This window comes from Electrophorus electricus, chromosome 18 (assembly GCF_041902795.1).
Source record: "Electrophorus electricus isolate QZ-2024a chromosome 18, ASM4190279v1, whole genome shotgun sequence".
NCBI classification, from domain to species: Eukaryota; Metazoa; Chordata; class Actinopteri; order Gymnotiformes; family Gymnotidae; genus Electrophorus; species Electrophorus electricus.
Window position 1 is genome coordinate 9430141 of NC_137514.1, and position 21092 is coordinate 9451232.

A 21092-nucleotide genomic window follows, 5' to 3' on the forward strand; every position below is an offset into this window, starting at 1 on the left:
ACAATACCCAGCAGAACTCATCAAGGACAGCCACTTCAGGGTAGATCCAATAAACTAATATTTCTAAAAATCTAGCATCACTAGAGAAACCACAGAGTATTGGAATAGTCACTCCAAAATGAAGAATGCTTAAGAAGACAAACAGCTGCATTGGTTACTTCAGTCTGCACTGGATTGAGCCCTAGCCTTCTCATTACTGAGAGCAACCAAGGTGCGGTGGTAGAAGTGCATTCACACTCCTACCTGTCTCACTCTCTTCTTTGAACTGCCCACTCGGAAAATTCCCACCGTTCGCAGACCTACAGGGAAAGAAAGTACAGCTCAGACATCTGCCCACCGATGTCGACTGACCACACTGATCGTGGTCGAGAGCTTTACTTGCCCACATCATGTGGAGTTTTGCTTCATGTGTGAGGCAGTGTTTCTAATAGGCAGCGTACCATACTTCTCAAGGTGTTGGCAGCAGCTGTCTACCACGCGGGGCACCTGTCTGTAAATAGGGTTCAGGCTCAGCCTCTTGTCCCGGTGCTTCTCCTTCTTGCTGGGCGTCTCAGCCGGCAGCGAGAGCTGCAGTGCCTCCAGCAGGCGAGACTGGTTATCGTCCAGGTCAGTGATGGAGTCCACGGACATGCCGCCCTGCAGAAGGCGTCAACATTGTTATTCACAAAGGTTATAGGAAGGTTTCAAAAAAGTTGAAGAAACTGCACCTTCCTGATAAAACTCATGCCATGGTGTTTAAATTGCATGCTTGGTATAGATAATGCAACTAAAAAGACTCCAACAGATTGCAAATCAAGCTAACAAGGGCTCAAAGAGATGTGTGCTTACACAGACAATGTATTTTACTCATTATTTAGAACCTTAGTAAGTCATCAAAAGTAAAGCTATTTGCATTAAAATACTGGTTTTTAAAGAGCCCCTTGTTGAAAAGACAAAAGCGGGTGTCCCTTACTCTTCTGCGGGCTCGAGGTGCTGGCTCCGGTGTGTTGGGTGAGGTGGACTCGTTGGCCGTCTCCGAGGTGGAGCTGAGGGAGGAGTTGCTGCTGGAGAGTTCCTTGGCAGGCCGCTTGCTGGTGGCGAACTGCAGGATGGAGGAGACCAAGTCACTGGGGTCCTTGTGCTCGTCCCGGGGGGCAGGCTCCTGCCTCTGGCCTTCCTGCCGCTGCCTGTGTGTCCGGTCATTGGCAATCACCTGTGAGATGGAGATGCCGAAGGCCTGGGCAGCACTCTCTGGAAGGCAAAGAGCAGACGGAATCAGCACAGCCGGCTCCTTGATGTTCCAGGGGTAGCAACTTAGTAAAGGGCACGTGTAAGCTTTTTGCATAATTCATGCGTGAATTTCAAATTTCACAACTTTGAATCTGATGCAATAAAAATGCAAGTACTAAATGAACCCTAAACACATTGGAGGTGCGCTCACTGGTGATCGCACTGGTGATCGCACTGGTGATCGCACTGGTGATCGAACGTGTTTATACAGCGCTGGCAATTCTGCTGCTCAGGCTTTTCTTAGCTCACACAGTGGAGTAGCATGGAGTAACATACCAGGACCTCAAAACCTTCCATATTAGATGTGCTTTGCATACGGTGTATGTATACACTTCGATCTGTGATAGTATGGACAGCTGGCCAGTGAAAATGGAACAGCAGGGGCCAGTTAGATCAAACATCACATGCTGTCCTCAGCCGACAGGCAGCCTTGACTGACCAGTGTCTGAGACAAAACAGACCTGCTGGGAGAATGAGAGAAAGTGTTTGTGTGTGTATGTGTGTGTGTGTGTGTGTGTGTGTGTGTGTGTGTGTGTGTGTGTGTGTGTGTGTGTGTGTGTGTAAGTGTGTCTATGTGTTATAGCCAAGAGGAGAGAACCTATCTACAATGCCTGCAAACCTCTAATAAGACAGACCATTTCAAAGGAATCTGACTTTTACTCATACCCTTATACAACCATGTGTAATGAAAAGGATCTCTTGGGTGAGTGAAAAAAAGATTACAATAGTATGTGTCGTAACACTAAAAGTAAACACATATAAGTAAAAGAAAATGTCAGAAATCTGCAGGACTGGAATTTAAAACCACAATGTTAGCATTTATTTGGTTCTTAAAGTGTAGTTTCCTTGGCAAAAACTGGTTGAATTCCTGCACTGTATTTTTCTGTTTATGTTGCTTCTGCACTTGAAGCTCTTTTTGATGGGCACTATAATCTCTGAGGCCTGTTGTTGTCATCCACAGTGAGAGAACCAGCAGTCAGAGGCTTGGAATGGTCTCTCAGGGTGGAATGAAGCAGTTTATTAAGGCTACTAAAAACGTACTTTTCAATAACTTTGAAATGGCATGTAAACAGCAACTAGTTTTATCAGCTCCGGATTGTGAACTTTACAAAAAACTTGCACAACTGACTTCAGTTTTAGATACACAAATAATGACAAACTGCATCTTGTCCCTTAAGAGATTAAACACATTTACCGGCATACAGAAACAAAGTTAAAATTGCTTATTTCACAACAGTTTCGAAATTTTAAAGAAGGTAAGGTACAACTTAAATCTGTTTACGTGTTCTCTCCTTGTAAAATTGATGGCAGCCAGACACGTGGGCAAGTCGTGGGACATAGTGGCTTTCCTGCCGTTTTAATTCATTTCCCTCAAAACTAGACACCCTGCCAAAAATGCCGTTTCAGGCCAAATAGCTCTCATCAGTTCCGTGTCCCCTTACAAGGAAAACTTTACAATTTTCTAAATATATCTCAGTAGTAAATGCATCTACCCTCACCCACTTTCTGTCTTTTTTTGGTAGGCCAGATATTACACCTGGGGTTTTACACATTCAATGAAACTCTCTTGTGAACCTCAGTGGCCTGGAACAAAATGATCCAAACAACTGGAGGGAAAGACAAAGTGATGCACTTCTGTGAGAGCCTGTAGGATGCCTGTCACGGTCCTGTCCTATCAGAGTCTGAAAAAAGACACTACAGCAGAGGACCTGCCTTAGTAATGAAAGCATCTTGCTTGGAATTTTAGCAAGAAAAACGTTGGTCAGATTTTGTGCTGAGTAACAGTATGATTAACATTCAGGATTCTGTTAATGCACCCAGTTGTAACTATTATGCGGGTCAAGTGAAGAGAGGGGTCATTGTGTGCTGGCATCAACATTACCTCTGTCTTTGTTCTTCTCTTTGGCTAAGGAGTCCAGCTTCCTCCTCAGAGACTTCTTCCTCTTCTGGCCATCTGGAAACACACAGTGCAGAGTCTACCTTTAACACTTTTTTAAATGGCTACTGGGATTTTTCTAATTGCACCAAGAGTAAATCCTCATGTGACTGTAGACTAAGCCCAAGACATTTGCTACCATCTTTAATAATTGAGCTATGTGTGCTCAAAAAGCAATAAATCACATTCATTCCACTTTTAGAGGTTTCCAGCAAAATACCCAGACAGTAATGATAAAGGCTGTATGTTGATAACTTACTGTACATTTCTTACAATTGAATTCATTTACTTCAGCTGGGTTAATGATTGAAACACATCACAAAACAACAGGACATACTCTTTAAGATATGTTGGGAGCAGGTTCAATATGCAAACAGGATTATCTGGCACACATCATCTAAGAGATTAACTGAACAATGGTGTTTCATTCAAAATAACCATCTTAATGCTCCTGCAGGCCCAGGAATGCAGCCACATGCAGAAGGGAGATTTCCTTATGCTTAGCCATCCAGTTTCACTCACATAGCACTAACTGCCACGTGGGACCATTGTGGAACAGCGTGTGCTCTTGGAGCATATCTCACGTGAGACCACTGTGGAGCACAGCATGTTCTTGGACTGAATCTCCGGCATCGCACTTAAGCCACTCCACTTCGCTGCACAGCCACAACCATCAATCATCAGAAGTGCTGTATGGAAATGGCCATGAACTGCATGGACAGACACTGCTACAGCAATCGACACTGACACGTAGGAATTGTTCAACACATGCTCCAAACAAACTATGGAAGTTCAAGTGTTTAAGATGATCAACTTCTGAAAGGTATTCAGCTGGTGTGGGTCAGGGTTTAGCTAAATTCAAACAACCTCACATTAAAATCTGATCTCAAATCTCAGATCAGTAAGAAAGGCCATTGTTCAGCCATAAACGCCACCGTTGTTCAGCCTTAAACTCCTTTCAGCAGAAACCTCCTTTCAGAAACACTAGCAGAACAGCCATATGTGTATGTCTAAGACAGACAGATATATGGGGGAGAGAGAGGAAATGGTTGGGATTCTTCTCAGATGGGGTTTGCGTGGCTGAGCGGAAAACCCAGGAAGCTCCGATCCCCTCCCTTCAGCCCAGCGCCACGTGAAATCACTCAAGAGCAATGTTTTCTTTTCTCTCCTCTGCCTTTCTGTATGGCTTTGGAGAGCTTTGCCTCTGCCAGACGCACGCCAGACTCAAGATAAATAACGAAAGCAACCCACACCGAACACCCACAAACCTCCCATCATAGTACTGAGGAATGGCCCTAAACACATGGGCATCCTGAGCTTTGGAATGAATAGGAAACGCAGGCTAGCATGTTAAATTGTTTTGGGGGGAGATGGACAGAGCGACAGGGACAAACACACAAGCAGCTTTTAAGCATGCAATGCTGGTTCTGGGGCATAATGGGAGCTGCGCACTGTCAGACAGGAAGCCAGTCACCTAAGCCATGTCTCCTGTCGAAGCGAGACATTGGTCTCAAAAATGAGTGCTGGTCCTGCTAGCTGGTCCTCTGATCCAGGAGGCCTCAGGTTCAAACAAGTGCAGGAGGGCTGGCTCCTTCATGCTAATCTTAGTTCATTTTCATGCTTGTATGAAATTAGTTTCACAGCAGTCCTACTGATAGTTAAAGTAAAGCTTTGGATAGGAGATATTGATTGGAGCCCATTGTAAATCAAGGAGTACTTTTGGAGGACAGACTCAACCAATTTCAGACCTCATCATCTCTTTTTTGTTCCTTTATTTTCTATACTTTTCACAACATGAAAGAATCTCAAATCTCAAAATGACTAATTTTCAGCACCAAAAAGCTGAAGAAATTCAAACACCATGCATGTTTCCTGTCGGGTTAGGTTTTGCTTGCGTATATGTGTGTATTACCAAACAGAGGTGTTTCTCCAGTGCTCGCAGCAGAACAGGATGCAGGCCCCTGGCTGCTGATCAGTACAGACTTGGTCTGTTAACATGAGCAGATCAAAGCGACTCCAGATCTCACGGTTCTCTGAAGTTACAAGCTCTTGCATACTTCTCTGCCATATGCTAGCATGACTAACATGAGGCCATTGGCTAGCATCAAGTCATTGCCTCAACATGAAAGCTAAAAATGTGATGTATTCCTTTCCTATCACTACTTCCCCTTTCCATTTCGGGATGCACCCTAAAGCATTTGTGAGAAATATCCTGAAAGTAGTGCTTGGATCCGGGCACTCGAAACAGACAATTTGGGGCTATGCTCCAAAAAAGTGTAGATACATGTTCCATGATGCATGAAAGACTTTTCCAGTGTATCTCTGTCACATTTTCCACAGTAGGTTTTATTACAAGTGACTCCATGGAGAAGCAGATGCAGTGCTTAAACCAAGTATCTTTATTAATTTCTTTAAGACAGCTGGAGCAGGCTGGCAGGTTGGATCTTACCTTTGGGGATGGTGATCTGGCAGCCTAGGTCATAGTCCTGGAGCAGGCGGTTGAAGGCGACTTCCTGGAGCCTCACCCTCTCCAGCTCCGACATGCTCTGGATGGTCACTGGCTTGAGCCGCACACTCCTTCCAGACAGGCTGTTCCAGGTGAAGTCACCCTGCCACACACAAAGAGTTGATGAAATGTCACGAGGCAGATCCACAATCATCTAAATGAAGTGTTACGTCTTTCCGTTACCCCCCACACACACACACACCACACAGGCTTATAGAGATTTGGCATTGCACAGATACAGACAGGCTACAGCAAAGACATCGTTTATATGAACGATCACTGGCGTCCTGGGGGTTCCTGTTTTTCCACAACCCCTTGACGTTAATGGTAAACGAGCAGAGATGTACAGTCTAATTGCTCATGCTAAATGCTAAACACTAAATCAAAGTATAAAACCTCTCTTTGGTGAGGCAATACATACAAGGACAAGCTTTAGCAAGCTGTTATAATATAGACAGTTCACCGAGATATCTGAGGAAAACATTGGCATATTGCGCATAGGATTGCCGTAACCATGAGCAGGGTAGTGGAGGGCAGCACTTCGGCATGGCCTGGCAGCGAGCTCAAGGCATTTTTAGAACTTGTATGATTTACCTTAATCCTCTAATCTGGTCATGAATAACTTTACTTCCATCCCTTTATTTCTGAGAGCTCCCTTATCAAAGCAAAAAGTTCTAGTTTTTTTATTTCTTTACTCTCTGGGGGACCAGGAATCAATGTGTCTGCACTTTCAGTGATATATCATAGCACCAGCCAACTCCTATTTCCATAGATAACAATGATTTCAGACTTTTAAAACTATAATAGTAAATGAAAAATAAACTCAAACTAGCAAATGACTCATTAGAACACTGAAGAGCCTCAAAAAGTGGTTTTTGGAGTCAGTCTTCGCAAGTTGCGCAACACTGAAACTAATTTTGTACCATGTGTGCTAACTGCATAGTTCTACACGCCTGTCACATCCTCACTATTGTACATTCAGTCCCACATTGCCTGTTGCGTGTATACAGTTCATGTACAACATAAGGGCATGAGGTTTTTTTCAAAGACGTCTTCCTGGTTTGTCTTCCACTGAATCTAGTCTTCTAATGGGACATTTTGGCATTTACTACTTAATGTTTTGCGTTGACAGCCTATAAAATCCCAACAGACCCGGCATGCAGAGAGCCCATGGGGCTGCAATGACAGCAGGCACATACCCGAAGCCAGCCGCTAGAATCGCAGAGAACAGAACAACGAGTGCAAGAGAAACAGAAGGAGCATGGGTGTGTGTGTTTGTGCATGTGTGTGTGTGTGTTGTGTGTGTGTCCTTGTGCTTATGCACCCGTGTGTATGAGACACAGCTCCGAGCTCCACTCTCAGCATGTGTGCAGCTGCATGCCCTGTCTCCCCTCTCACAACACAAGAGGTCAAAGTGAAAGGCTCCACCCCTCCACATTCCTTGATGCCCCTTAACGAAAAGCCAGTGAGGTGGCCACAAAGGGTCCCCTCAAATCCTCTCAGAGTCTTAGGTTCTCCTTTGGGGACCTCACAAATCGCAATGTTTATATCTTACATCCGTCAAAGAGGTTTGGTCCTAAGCCAAGCCACTTCATTGGTCAGAAACGCTCACACATGGCGGCATAGGGCTTGGCGGGGGTAGATTTGCAGTGATGGGACATTGTGACAGAGCGCTACAGGAAGCCAAGAGGAAGAACAACAGCTGGGTGACCGGAGGAGCCTGCAAGGGCATGTCTGCGAAACGCATCTCCCAGCCGCATGCCCTATTCCTTCTGTCCTCCTCACGAAACTGTGACTAAATGCTTTCTGAGGCTCACACACACTGCCTAGCCTAGGCAAAACAGCGCTGTTTTTAATTAAGGAAGAGGTGCTTCAGTTCAGCCCGCTGGCCCCTTGCACCCTGATCTGTTTGCATACCGTCATGGCTCTTTTCCATGCGTCGTCGAGGACTCGAATCAAAACCTTTCTGCCTCTGCCAGCACCCTGGCTGTGACTAACTCACAGTGTCGTGGTTAATTAACACACCAACTGAACCTTCCCTTTTCATGGACGTCTGAGCCTGTTCAGCTGCTGCTAGTGAGATTCGAGCCGGTTTGCTAACCTCACCTAAGGTGGGGCTTTGCCCTCACTGAGGAGCTCAGGACGCATTTGCTTCTTTCTGTCTTTCCCACCCGTTTGCCCCTTCACCTCATGGTTTGCAGCTCCACCACCCCCTCTTCACCCTCCACTCCCCACCCACTTACCCCTCACCCCAAGGGTCTAAGAAGCCTTGCCCATATAGAATTCAACCACAAGGCATGTAGCATGTAGTATGCACCCCTCAACCCTCAATGACTTCCATGTGGGGGGGAAACACATGAAAAGCCTTTTTGAATAGTTAATAAGAGAACGACAGAAAACCATGAAGTCCTGCCCACTGAAGGGTATTGTACAATACAGCTCCAAAAACAAGCAGTGTGCAGAACTATTCATAACTGATACAGACTAAATGCACATACTTCGGCCTTGTCCTGTTAAATTTACTGAGACATTTCTTCTGTCTCTATATTGTTCATCTGCTTCACTCATGTCTACATTGGGGTGGGACACAACTCATGTCAGTCAAGCAAAATGCTTATACGGGGAAAAAGTTAATTACAATTACAATTAGCACTCAAATCAACATCTCATTTGTGAATTCTCTGACAATGCTATGCAGACACCATGCAGAAATAAAAGAATGTCACACAGACTAATACTACAGGGACAGGGACAAAATTAGCTTATTTCCTTCCAGCCATCCCTGCTGGGTTACAGCACCTTCATATTAGAAACACTTCAGGGATTTCAAATGACATAAATGCACATGGGGTTAAATGCACAAACGTGCAGTGATTCGCACGTGGCTGAACTGGACCCTTCATGTTAGGAGCGCTTTTATGTCAAATGTCAATGCTGTTCCAAGGGGAGAGAGACAAGACAAAGCGGATGCAAACCGAACTGAAGACACAACGGTCACATTTTGCCTGAATAACTTTAGTCTGCTCAACACATAGCAAGGGTCAGAAGGGTGAAACTTCTCTGGAAGTGAAAGAGTGAATTTCTTTAGTTTTTAGGAAAATATTCAGAAGTCTTCAGGATTACTTTAATGGAAATTGAAGTCAGTGGTTCTTAGACGCGTCTGCTATCACTATGACATGCCGTCTCTTTCGCCTCCTATGAGGTAACAGGGTTTAGCTTTTTCAGGCATGTCATGTGCTGCAAACATGGCACCAGCCATGCCAGGCACCCCCCCATAAGCACTTTTGGCTGGGCTCTGATTTAGCTCTCGCTACGGGTAAGAGGTAATCATGCAATATGAGACAAAAAGAAATCTACGTTTCCATGGCTACCAATACACAGTGCTGCAAGGTTTACCAGGATCAGTACGAAGGTCTCCATGACAACCACTTAGCGCCACAAACACACATAATTGACAGCCACCGACTGTGGCATGAGGGCCATCAGCAGCACAGCACAGGTCGCGCAATCAAGTGTACACCTGCATGCAGGGCAAAGATGCCCAAAGCCATTGAGGCTCCTTCTCGCTTCACGCCACATTATTTCCATATTTGTTTGCTTTGCCTGATTACAGAGACAGTTTGGCCAGCTTGTTCCTGAAGAAAGGGGGAAATGGGACTCTGGTAGAGTGGGAAGGGATTCTGCTTGAGTCATGTCTATTCTTAATTTTGCCCTATTGTCATTGTCTTTTTCTATAGACTCCGTAGTGATTCGCCCTCGCATGATATTGTATGTCTGCAGCAACATACAGATCTACTCACCGTAAAGACAGCAGGGTTGTGACATACACAATCTGCTTTAGGAATGGCAGTGTAATTGGTTTTGCTGCTTAAATTCTTTAGATTCATTTCTATCTAAGTTTAGGCCCACGCACCACCTGCCCAACACACTGCTAGAAATATGAGTGGGACAACAACATGTGGTATGACGCAAAGAACATTTTTTTTCTCCTCATAATTGAATTACAGCCCTGGTGAAAGCAACACACACAGACAAACACAATACGCTCTGAAGAGAATTCACAGCATTTATTCACAGAGGATTACTCCAAGCTAAATCAGGTGAAAAAAATTCTTGGGACATACTGACTGACAAATCAACAACTGGGATGAATGTTTCTATAGTGTAGAACAAACATCATGTCCATCAACTGTGAACAAACAAGGATTCAATCTATCTGTTTTCTATGTATATATAATGTATGTATATATGCATAATGTATAATATATATATAAAAAAAAGACCACCCATATATAAATTTCCCACTTGCCCTCCTATGCGCAGTCTTTTTTTCCTTCAAGCTCAGGTCCTCGACCGGAGGCTTGGGAGCTTGAGGGTCCTGCATATTATCTTAGCTGCTCCTAAGACTGCTCTCTTCTGGACAGATCACAGTTTGAGGTTCACAGCCCCTAATACTCCGATTATCACAGGAACCAGTGTTGCCTTCACCTTCCACATCCTTTCCAGCTCTTCTCTTAGCGCTTGGTATTTTTTGTGTTCCTTGGTCCTGATGTTGCAATCACTTTATATATATGAAAACTAACGATAATAAAAATAATACATTACTGTTAGATCAATTGAAAAAAAATGATTAAGAAAATCAAGTGAAGAAATGGAAGTTCCATCAAAACACTCATACACTGCCTAGACAAGGTCATCCTCATAACTCAGTGTCCAAGCAACAAGGAGGCTTGTGAGGGAAGCCACAGAGAGGGCAACAATCGCACTGAAGGAGCTCCAGACTTCAGTGGCTGAGACTGGAGTGAAGGGGCACCAGTCAACAATATCAAGAGCTCAGATTACAAGTAGCCTATAGGAGAGGGTAGCTAGAAAGAGGCCATTACTGAAGGAAAACCACATCAAAGCACATCTGGAGTTTGCCAAAAAGGATCAGTTTAAATGTGGGATAATGTTTTGTGGTCAAATGACAAAAAAAGGGTTTTGGCCAAAATTCAAAACACTTATATGTGGTGCAAAGCAAACACTGCCCATTCCTCAACAAACACCATCTCAACTGTGAAGTATGGGGGTGGCAGCATGTTGTGGAGATGCTATTCCTCAATGGGGACTGGGCATCTTGTTAAAAATGAAGGCCAGATGGATGGTGCAAAATACAGGCAGATACTACGAAACAAATTGTTTCAGTGTGCCAAAAAAAATTAAGCTTGAGAGAAACTTTACCTGTTAGCAGAATACTTATCCCAAGCAGAAGGCCAAAGCAACGTACGAGCTGTTGAAAAACAACAAGGTGAATGCTCTACAATGGCCAAGTCAAAGACCAGATGTCAATCCACTCTAGAATCAGTGGCAATATTTGAAAATTGCCATCAACAACCTGGAGCAAACCTGCCAGCACGAGTGGACAAAAATCACTCCCAAACAATCTGCAAAACTGGTAGAAACTTACAGAGTTGCTACTGCAGCAAAGGCTGGTTCTACCAATTACTAGTCTGAAGCAGTTGGGTATGTATTCAAGAGTTTTTTTCAGTTTGTAACTTTTTTAAGGATCTGTAAGAGAGAGAGAGAGAGAGAGAGAGAGACAGAGACAGAGACAGAGAGACAGAGAGTCACAGTCCAATGTACATCGTATGTAAATGATGAAAATTTAATGGATTACTTATCATGTTATGTGTGCATGGTTAAGAATACCCTTTTTTGATGCCACACATATGTATAATACTGCAGAGTATTTATCTGATGCTGAGAAATGGCATTTTAATGCCATGTGTCATATCTCAGAATAGTGTGAGAGAAACATGGCCTGGTGTCAACCCAGATATGAAAAATCATGGTCTCGGCAAAGAGAAATGCACATGTGTCACAGAAACATCTGCCCCATGCACAAACACGTCTGTTCCCAGAATCCTCTGAGGAGGATATCAGGAACACACATCTGTGGTTGTGAGGTAAGACACTCCACGCAAAGCCGGGGAAAGGGCCTCCTGCCTCTCTTTTCATCAGGATACTGACTGGTGCTGTAACCCTGGTGAATGTGTATACATTGCAAAAACACACTCGAAGGGATGGATATCTTTCATTGTTGTGGTTTTTTTCTCCTTTTTTCTTTTCATTTTTCTTTCTCTCTCTCTTTTTAACAAGGTGGCACTCAGACAGCTTCCGTGTTTGTCTGGAACATCGCTGGGCTTTAACATTTGATGGCAATTATGGTACTGGTGATGCCCACTGGACTGTCAGAGTAGGAAGAGTAATATGCCCTCCACCTACTGCTGCTAATCTCTATTTCCCAGTTGACACCTGATTGGTTAGAAGACAGTGTGGAGCAGGGCAAAATGAAGTCAGTGGAGGCAGAAGGAAATTTATCTGCATCCAATGATGCAAGACAGTTTGGGTAGTGACATGAAGCGGATTGTTTTGGCAAAATTTGAGAAGGACTCACTGGAGCTAAACATACGTAAATAATACTTTAAAACAAATAAACATGAAAAGGATGGTAAAACGATTGAATGCGCTGGACGTGGTTATATAATCACCTGAAAAGGGGAAGGTATGTAGCAAGATACTCATAACTGAGGCCACACAGTAGTCACTTTAATAATTGAGGTTTGAACGCAGAGTGTAAAGTATCAGTCAATTTAGACTTCAGTCTAGACTTCAATGTAACAACCTGCAGGTCATAACCACACACATATGAATGGCTCCAAGGACTCACATTGCAGCTAAAGATGGTGTTACTGTTATATAATATGCTGCATTACAAAATTTCCTGGAGGTTTTGTGATATCATTTCCATTGCTATTTGCACAGATTCACAAAGCCATCCTAGAGTAAGAACTATAATATTATAATATTATAACTATAATATTATATCACGATGCCTCGGACAAAAATAACTAAAGCATCATGACAAGAAAGCCCTCTCTAGCCAAACTCAGTCTACTAGCATATATTTAAACCTAAAGTCAAGAAAATTTCCTCTACATTATGTTTCTACATACTCTCTGTGATACTGTGACACTGTGAGTTTTTGCACCCTAGCCTCTCTTGTGCCTCTTATGTGCCTATCTACCGTCTTTTTAGCGAGGGATGGTCCAGTCTTCTCGTGTGAGGCAGAAGCTTCTCTGAATCTCCCTCTGGTCCTGCATCTCTACAGGGACTCTTCAGCACAACCATGTAGCGTGCACTGTCAACTGTAGAACACTGAACCATGATCCATGAGCTTGTGTTACACAAAGACCACCCTGCAAACCGCAAGCAACTTTATAGCAGGTGGTTGCAACTTCTCTGAAACCTAAATCCCCTTTGCAGTGTTCCTATCTCATCCAAAGGCAGATGTCTTTCTACCTCCCTTCTGCTATCTAGCATTGTCTTTCTTCAATACCCCCCCACACACACACGCACACGCACACGCACGCGCGTGCGCACACACACACCCTTATTCCCATTATTCGCACTTTTTGGCTGCAGTTGCTTTTTATACACCCCTGGAATGTGTGTAATCTTGCCACACATGCCAGATGGTAAATCCCTCAGTCGGGGTAACAACACCGAACCGAGCTCATGAAAAATATGTAAATGATTACAGCATATAGTGTGGCACGCTTTCAGCGGCCTGTTGACAGAAAAAACGATAGTGGGTCAGCTGACTGTCCTGCTTGGCTGTTAGTGCTCAGTCTCATATGCGCAGCATCAAGCTCACTTTGTTTCAAAATCAACTTGGGTTTTGAGTTTGCCTCGGGATTATTTAGAAAAACAGCCCATGTTTTTTTTGTTTTTTTCACACGTGTGTGCGGGCGCGCGTATGTGCACACGATCTGAATGATAATTTATCCAATAAAATAAGGAAAAATAAATAAACTGAACAATCGCCATTTATTTAAAAAATGACATATCCTAAAGCAACTGTTAACTCTCATCAGTTTTACAGCATGGCTTGACTGTCGCCGAATTTAACACTCGCTAAAAGCCAAGCGATGGAATAAACTCCACTGTTTACAGACAGCGTGCTCTTCCACCGCAAGTGAAACCACCCGCGAATAACTGCGTGTACCGACAAATACAGAGTCATTTGCCACGAGCCACCGTAATTAGTTTGCTATGGATCTTCTGCCACATTTCCCTCAACAACCAAGTGTAAAAGATGGTTCTGTCCCCCGCGCGACAGAGAATGCCGCCTGCAGAATCCTGCGTCGTGGCTTCATGCCACAGGCATCCGACCAAAACTTAACAACGCCACGGAGCGAGTCTCCGACATTAAACACTTAAGTGTTAACACCTTACACCTAACACTTTAAGTGTTAACACCTTAAACACTTAACTGTCATTTGATCGGACATCAGCATCGCCAAGCTAATGCTTACCAATACTAATGTTTACAAATGCAAAATGCAGATTCTTATTACATGTTTAGCATTTGTATTCTAAAATGCATTTTTAAGTGTCTTGGATACTACCCTTATTTGCTGCTGTATTTGAAGTTTTGCTGTGAAATCAAATTACTTGCATTTGAAGTATAAAGCTGAATTGTGTGACGGGCCAAGCAGAATCAGACACTCGCAGATATAAAACAGGAGCTTTATTAGTGTTCAACTCGGTGGTAGTTGAATAAACCAGGGTCAAACCCAAAAGAGCAAAGTAAGGGGAAATCCAAATCATAGAGACAGAACAGTTCGTGTCAAAACCAAAGAGCAACCCAAAACCAGGCAGTGATTCCAAAAAAGGGGCAAGCAAAAATCGGCAACGAGAAATACAAAATCAGGGTATGATACACAAGAAGAAGATCAAAGAAAATAACGCTAGATAAACTTAGATGAATCTAGAGGCAATACTTGCAATGTATGAGAGCTTGAGACAGGCTTATATCCAAAATCCTCTGAACACATGGGTGAATTCAATATTCTGGTGACGACGATCTTACTGAATGTCCCTGATTGGCTGAGTCATTGGCCCTGTGACGAACAGTCTGCTAGGTAGTGTAGTGTGATAGGGGTTCGGGCGGTATGGGGCCCAGTTTGTGACAGGACCCTGGCTTACAGAAAGTCCCACGTAGATAGCCACACTTGGTCACCTGGTTGGTAGGTCAGGGTGTCCCCTCTGTGTCTGTCTGCTATTTCTTTGTATCTTTGTAGGGTGTGTTTGATACATTGGTGTGTCTCCTCCCATACCTTCTCGTTACACTGCATCCACTTGTCCACAGCAGGGATATCAGCTGTGATAGAAGTCCATGGAGCCATAGACGGCTGGTAACCTAGAATACACTCAAAAGGTGGAAGAACTAGTGAGCGAGTTTTGTGCCATTTCTGCCCAAGTAGGAATTTGGACCAATATGATGGATTATTCATATAAAAACCGCAGGAATTTATTCAGTTCTTGATTAGTTCGTTCACATTGTGCATTTGACTGAGGGTGATAACCAGATGTGAGGCTAATGGCTACCCTTATGTGTTGAAAAAAAGAAAACCAAACATGAGACGTGAATTGAGGTCCCCTATCAGATAATATGTCCTCTGGGATGCCAAATATATGGAACACTAGGGTGAATAACGTTTCAACAGTTTGGAAGTCTGTGGGCAGGCTTAGGAAAGAAATGAGCCTCACACTTCAAGAGAACCTATCCACTACAGTAAGGATTGTAGTATTACCTTCGGAATAGGGGAGGTCAGTGACGAAATCCAAGGCAATGTGAGACCAGTGACGAAATCCAAGGCAATGTGAGACCAGGGTCTTTCAGGTATGGGAAGCGGCATGAGTTTTCCTGCAGGGAAACTTTCCTGGAGTCTTTGGGTGACAGTGCCTTGTGTGGCTTGTTCTATTTCTTCATCAATATCCCATCGTATGGATGCCAGGTGCACCCAGGTAGGTAGGATGATTTCTTTATTGTCTTTATTGTCCAATTTCTCCTCATTCTCCCTTGAGAATACGGGACAGGGCATCAGCTTTCGTATTGCTAGCTCCTGGACGATACATACGATAACAATGTTCTTGAGGAGAGGAAAAGGCTTGGTCATCATCAGGACTCTCTATCATTGTGGAACAAAGTTTAATTGCGTCAAATAGTCCTTCCGACATTGAGCCAACCACTGAGTTATCTCCATTTGGGGTCATGATATGCTAGGGTTATGTTGCTCAAGCCATGGTGTGATACACAGGGTGTGATACACAGGAATAAGATCAAAGAAAATAATGCTCGATTTGCTTAGATGAATCTAGAGGCAATACTTCGCAATGTATGAGAGCTTGAGACAGGCTTATATACAAAATCCTCTGAACACATGGGTGAATTCAATATTCTGGTGACGACGATCTTACTGAATGTCCCTGATTGGCTGAGTCATTGGCCGGGTGACGAACAGTCTGCTAGGTAGTGTAGTGTGATAGGGGTTCGGGCGGTATGACAATACCCCCCTCCAAAGAGTCCGGGACAGCCGAGGTACGAGGACGACCACGACGACCCCTTGCCAGCATGGCAGACTTCCGTCCAGTATGAGAATCCAGTATGAGAATCCCGGCAGGTCCGGGTATCTCATGTGGAAGTCCGAAAGGAGGCCGGGATCCAGTACATCACAGCAAGGAACCCAGCTTTGTTCCTCAGGGCGAACCCCTCCCAGTCCGCCAGGTATCGTATTAAATCACCCCTTTTCCTGGAGTCCAGAATGCGGAGTACTGCATATACCGGAGTGCCGTCATAATCAATAGGTTGAGGCGGGGTATCATCTGGAGAAACCTCATCCAAAGGACCTGGAATAACGGGCTTGAGAAGAGACACATGAAAGGACCTCAAGATACGGAAGAGTGAAAGGAGGTTGAGTTGGTATATGACCTCATTGATCCATTTGGCTACTTCAAAGGGGCTGATATACTTGGGGCCCAGTTTGTGACAGGACCCTGGCTTACAGAAAGTCCCACGTAGAAGCCACATTTGGTCACCTGGTTGGTAGGTCAGGGTGTCCCCTCTGTGTCTGTCTGCTATTTCTTTGTATCTTTGTAGGGTGTGTTTGATACATTGGTGTGTCTCCTCCCATACCTTCTCGTTACACTGCATCCACTTGTCCACAGCAGGGATATCAGCTGTGATAGAAGTCCATGGAGCCATAGACGGCTGGTAACCTAGAATACACTCAAAAGGTGGAAGAACTAGTGAGCGAGTTTTGTGCCATTTCTGCCCAAGTAGGAATTTGGACCAATATGATGGATTATTCATATAAAAACCGCAGGAAATTATTCAGTTCTTGATTAGTTCGTTCACATTGTCCATTTGACTGAGGGTGATAACCAGATGTGAGGCTAATGGCTACCCTTATGTGTTGAAAAAAAGAAGACCAAACATGAGACGTGAATTGAGGTCCCCTATCAGATAATATGTCCTCTGGGATGCCAAATATACGGAACACTAGGGTGAATAACGTTTCAACAGTTTGGAAGTCTGTGGGCAGGCTTAGGAAAGAAATGAGCCTCACACTTCAAGAGAACCTATCCACTACAGTAAGGATTGTAGTATTACCTTCGGAATATGGGAGGTCAGTGACGAAATCCAAGGCAATGTGAGACCAGTGACGAAATCCAAGGCAATGTGAGACCAGGGTCTTTCAGGTATGGGAAGCGGCATGAGTTTTCCTGCAGGGAAACTTTCCTGGAGTCTTTGGGTGACAGTGCCTTGTGTGGCTTGTTCTATTTCTTCATCAATATCCCATCGTATGGATGCCAGGTGCACCCAGGTAGGTAGGATGATTTCTTTATTGTCTTTATTGTCCAATTTCTCCTCATTCTCCCTTGAGAATACGGGACAGGGCATCAGCTTTCGTATTGCTAGCTCCTGGACGATACATACGATACAATGTTCTTGAGGAGAGGAAAAGGCTTGGTCATCATCAGGACTCTCTATCATTGTGGAACAAAGTTTAATTGCGTCAAATAGTCCTTCCGACATTGAGCCAACCACTGAGTTATCTCCATTTGGGGTCATGATATGCTAGGGTTATGTTGCTCAAGCCATGGTGTGATACACAGGGTGTGATACACAGGAATAAGATCAAAGAAAATAATGCTCGATTTGCTTAGATGAATCTAGAGGCAATACTTCACAATGTATGAGAGCTTGAGACAGGCTTATATACAAAATCCTCTGAACACATAGGTGAATTCAATATTCACAATCTGACTGAGTCGTTGACCGGGTGACGAACAGTCTGCTGGGTAGTGTAGTGTGATAGGGGTTCGGGCAGTATGACAAATTGCATAACTAATTACAGTTGCAGTTTTAATTAATTGCAGTTTTTAATAGTTTTGTTTTCTCATAATACCTCCTCTGATGCATATTGTATAGCAGTTTTGAAAACTGTTGCACTGTCACTACAGTATCTTAGCTGTAATACATTTTTAGCTGTAATACATTTTTTGACCTTACTACAAAATTAAAATAAACATTTATATTGCATCAGTTTGCGCAGTGCACTTGGATGAGAATGGTAACTGTTCCTCTCCTCCATGTGACCACAGAGGCTCCAGTCTTCAAACTCCAAGCAATAATATATCGCCTGGATACACAGAACCACCACTGTGGAAGCTGCTCTTCTTCAGGGCCATTTTTCCAGTGAATCAGAGCCACATGTTCAAACGAGGTCTAGATTCAACCATTCATATATGTTTGGTAAACAGTTCCCCACTGCTCAACTCAGTGGTACAACATGTGTAATTTATGCTTGCTCTGTCCTACTTTTAGCATGACCCACCTGCAAATCAGTGGAAAACTATCTGCAAAAGGAAGGAAGCCCACATCAGAAGGGATGGGCTTTAAGTCATCTTTCAATATCTATTACATTCAAGACACTGATTAGAAAAGGCATTGCTTTCTTTGCACTTTATTAAAGCGTTTCCATTTTTGGAGACTTATCACCTTCACTCCACTACATTTCAAAGTCAATTATCCTACTTTTCACTTCACTAAATGGGAGAAATAACACAGAAGCAAACTAATCATGGCACAGCACACCTGTAATTACACTTCATGATTTATTTGACCTGGCACAAACACACAGAAGCTAATAAGCTAATGATAGCTGTACTGCTACAGCCTAGGGTCAAGTTCCTTATCAATGTTACCCTCTGTACTGCCTGTGGAAGTGTGAACACTACAAGTTTATCTTAAAGATATCTGTGAAATATTGGAGCAGAATTTACATGTGTTTCTATAATGGAACATTAATGAAAATGATATAACAATATAATATTTTAACACTGGATATCTAAGTATATTAAAAAACAAATATGTTTTTACTTGAATTTTAATCAAGTAATATTTTACCAGGGTAACCTTTACTTTCCCTCAAGTACACAATTTGTACACTGTGCTTACCAGTGCTTGCTACAGGGACAGACTCTTTATGCTATTGTAAAGGCTTTCTGATATAACACACCAGCCGCAGGAGCCATCCAGTTAATAACTAACCAGATGCCACTACTTTCAATTCCAACGTAAAATTAATCAAAGTTGCCAGAAAATGAAGATGTCATAGTTATCGTAGGGCCTTAGCTTAGACACTTAGATGGCAGTTGTCATTACAGCAAACCTGCTTTTTTTAAACAGGCGTTCCTAACTAAAAACAACCCTCAGAATCAACACCTTTGCCTCACCTCCCTATAAGATGCAAACAAGAAGCAACCTGCCTCAATTTGTCCACAGCAATCAAATTGTTGCTGCACTGGTAAAAAAAAACAACATTTAATCTTCATTTTTCTCATTTTCTTTCAACTCTTGATCAGCTATACAGTAGCATCCATCATCAACACAATGTCAACTACAAAAAAGATAAAACAATTACAACAATAAACAATAAACTTAATAAAACATTATGACATTTGAGAATTTCCCTAAAGAACCAAGTTCAAGTACAGGTTCTGTGCTTACTACACCTTGGCACAAATGTTCCATATGCCTGTGTGTCTCATAAGCCTTTCACCAGCTTGCACATAGCACTCACAGGGTTTCTCACCCTGACCGACAAGGGCTGCCTTGCAACTGCTGAGAGTGCTGTGGCGAGCTCAGACCAAAGTAACAATGCTCTTAGGCTGTTCTCACTTTAAAGACCACCATGGGCAGTGGAAGGACATTTTTGGTGCAGGGACGGCAGAGCAGGCCAAAGCCTGGGTTTTGCCTATAGGAAAATGTGTAGCTTTGGCACACACAGCTTAAGCGTAAATGAGGAAAGATGGCTATTAAGAACATGGTCAACTGGTGTCAGATCAGCAGCAGCAAAAAAACAATGAGGAAGTAGAGGGAAGACTGCTTTTTTGGGCACACAGTACTAGCTCTGAGATCTGTCTGCTGTAAGCTCAACAATGAGCAATTCTATGATTGATAGAAGCACAGTTGGAAAGGAGCAAAAAGTACACAAAAGGTCAGAGCGACTGAACAGCAGAATTTCTTCTATATCTCTCTCACACAACCCACCTACCCCCCACCCCAAACACACAATCTTAGACCAATACACACATACAGATACATGTATGCATTATTCTATCAAATTTCAATGAAAACTTGCTTCTCCCACCTCTGCCTTTCAAGGTGGGGAGAGACCAGAGATTGCTCATGCATAGCTCCAGCTTTTTCAGAGCCTCCACAGCTACAGAAAAAACTGTTTCTTTTTCATCGTTACCTTTAATCACGAACAGGAAACACCTACCAAGAACAACTCTTCCATTGCTGAATGGATTTTCCTTTGATTATTAACACACATTGACTAGGTAAAAAACAATTTAAAAAAAAAGTATTCATCATTGATTATTTCCAAGACTTATCATTAAAATGCAATTACATCAGAATTCCATAACAGAGCGTTATTCATAACAGGATTACACAGTTGCCCCTGTTTTGACACCTGTTTGGTATAGAAATGGCCTTTAAAACTGAAGATCTCCAAGCTCACATAAAGAAAGCCATGGAACATGTGAACATTTTTCCTTTAATTCACAAATTTGTTGACTCAAAGGTCATGTCAGTTCAGGTTTTTGGTGCTCTTTTCCATTATTTTGCCAGATGGACTGGTAACTGCTCTACTGGGCATTAGTGTTCCAAATGTCCTGTGTAGATGTTGTAATTCCTAAATGGGAGTTCCCACATCTACAAACCAAATGCCCAGTGTCAAATTACTTCTCACAGTATTTACCCATGTGCAGCACGCCTTTCCACACCTGTTAACGTGTGAATTGAATTCAGGGAAGGTTACTTTGTACAATATAATGCCAGGCAATTAAATAACAAAACCACAAACATCTCAGTGGGTCAGGCTAGGCTAGAACATACAGCATGCCCATCTGGTAGCCAAACTGTGAACGCACTTATTATTGGCAGAAGAGAAAAAAATAGTTTCTCATTGTATACAATAAGTG

At 43.2% G+C, this 21092-nt stretch overlaps 1 protein-coding gene across 2 annotated transcripts in view; it reads right to left on the reverse strand.

The window, feature by feature from the left end:
• LOC113578500 (rho GTPase-activating protein 6) overlaps positions 1-21092 on the reverse strand; it is a 42667-nt gene that overhangs the window by 11517 nt on the left and 10058 nt on the right. For both annotated transcript variants that reach the window (XM_027011784.3, XM_081700852.1), the window contains 5 exons: positions 5655-5814; positions 3152-3223; positions 953-1230; positions 441-636; positions 244-299 (listed from right to left, as the gene is read on the reverse strand). In XM_027011784.3, the coding sequence (XP_026867585.2) occupies positions 244-299; positions 441-636; positions 953-1230; positions 3152-3223; positions 5655-5814 (762 nt within the window). The remainder of the gene's footprint in view (positions 1-243; positions 300-440; positions 637-952; positions 1231-3151; positions 3224-5654; positions 5815-21092) is intronic.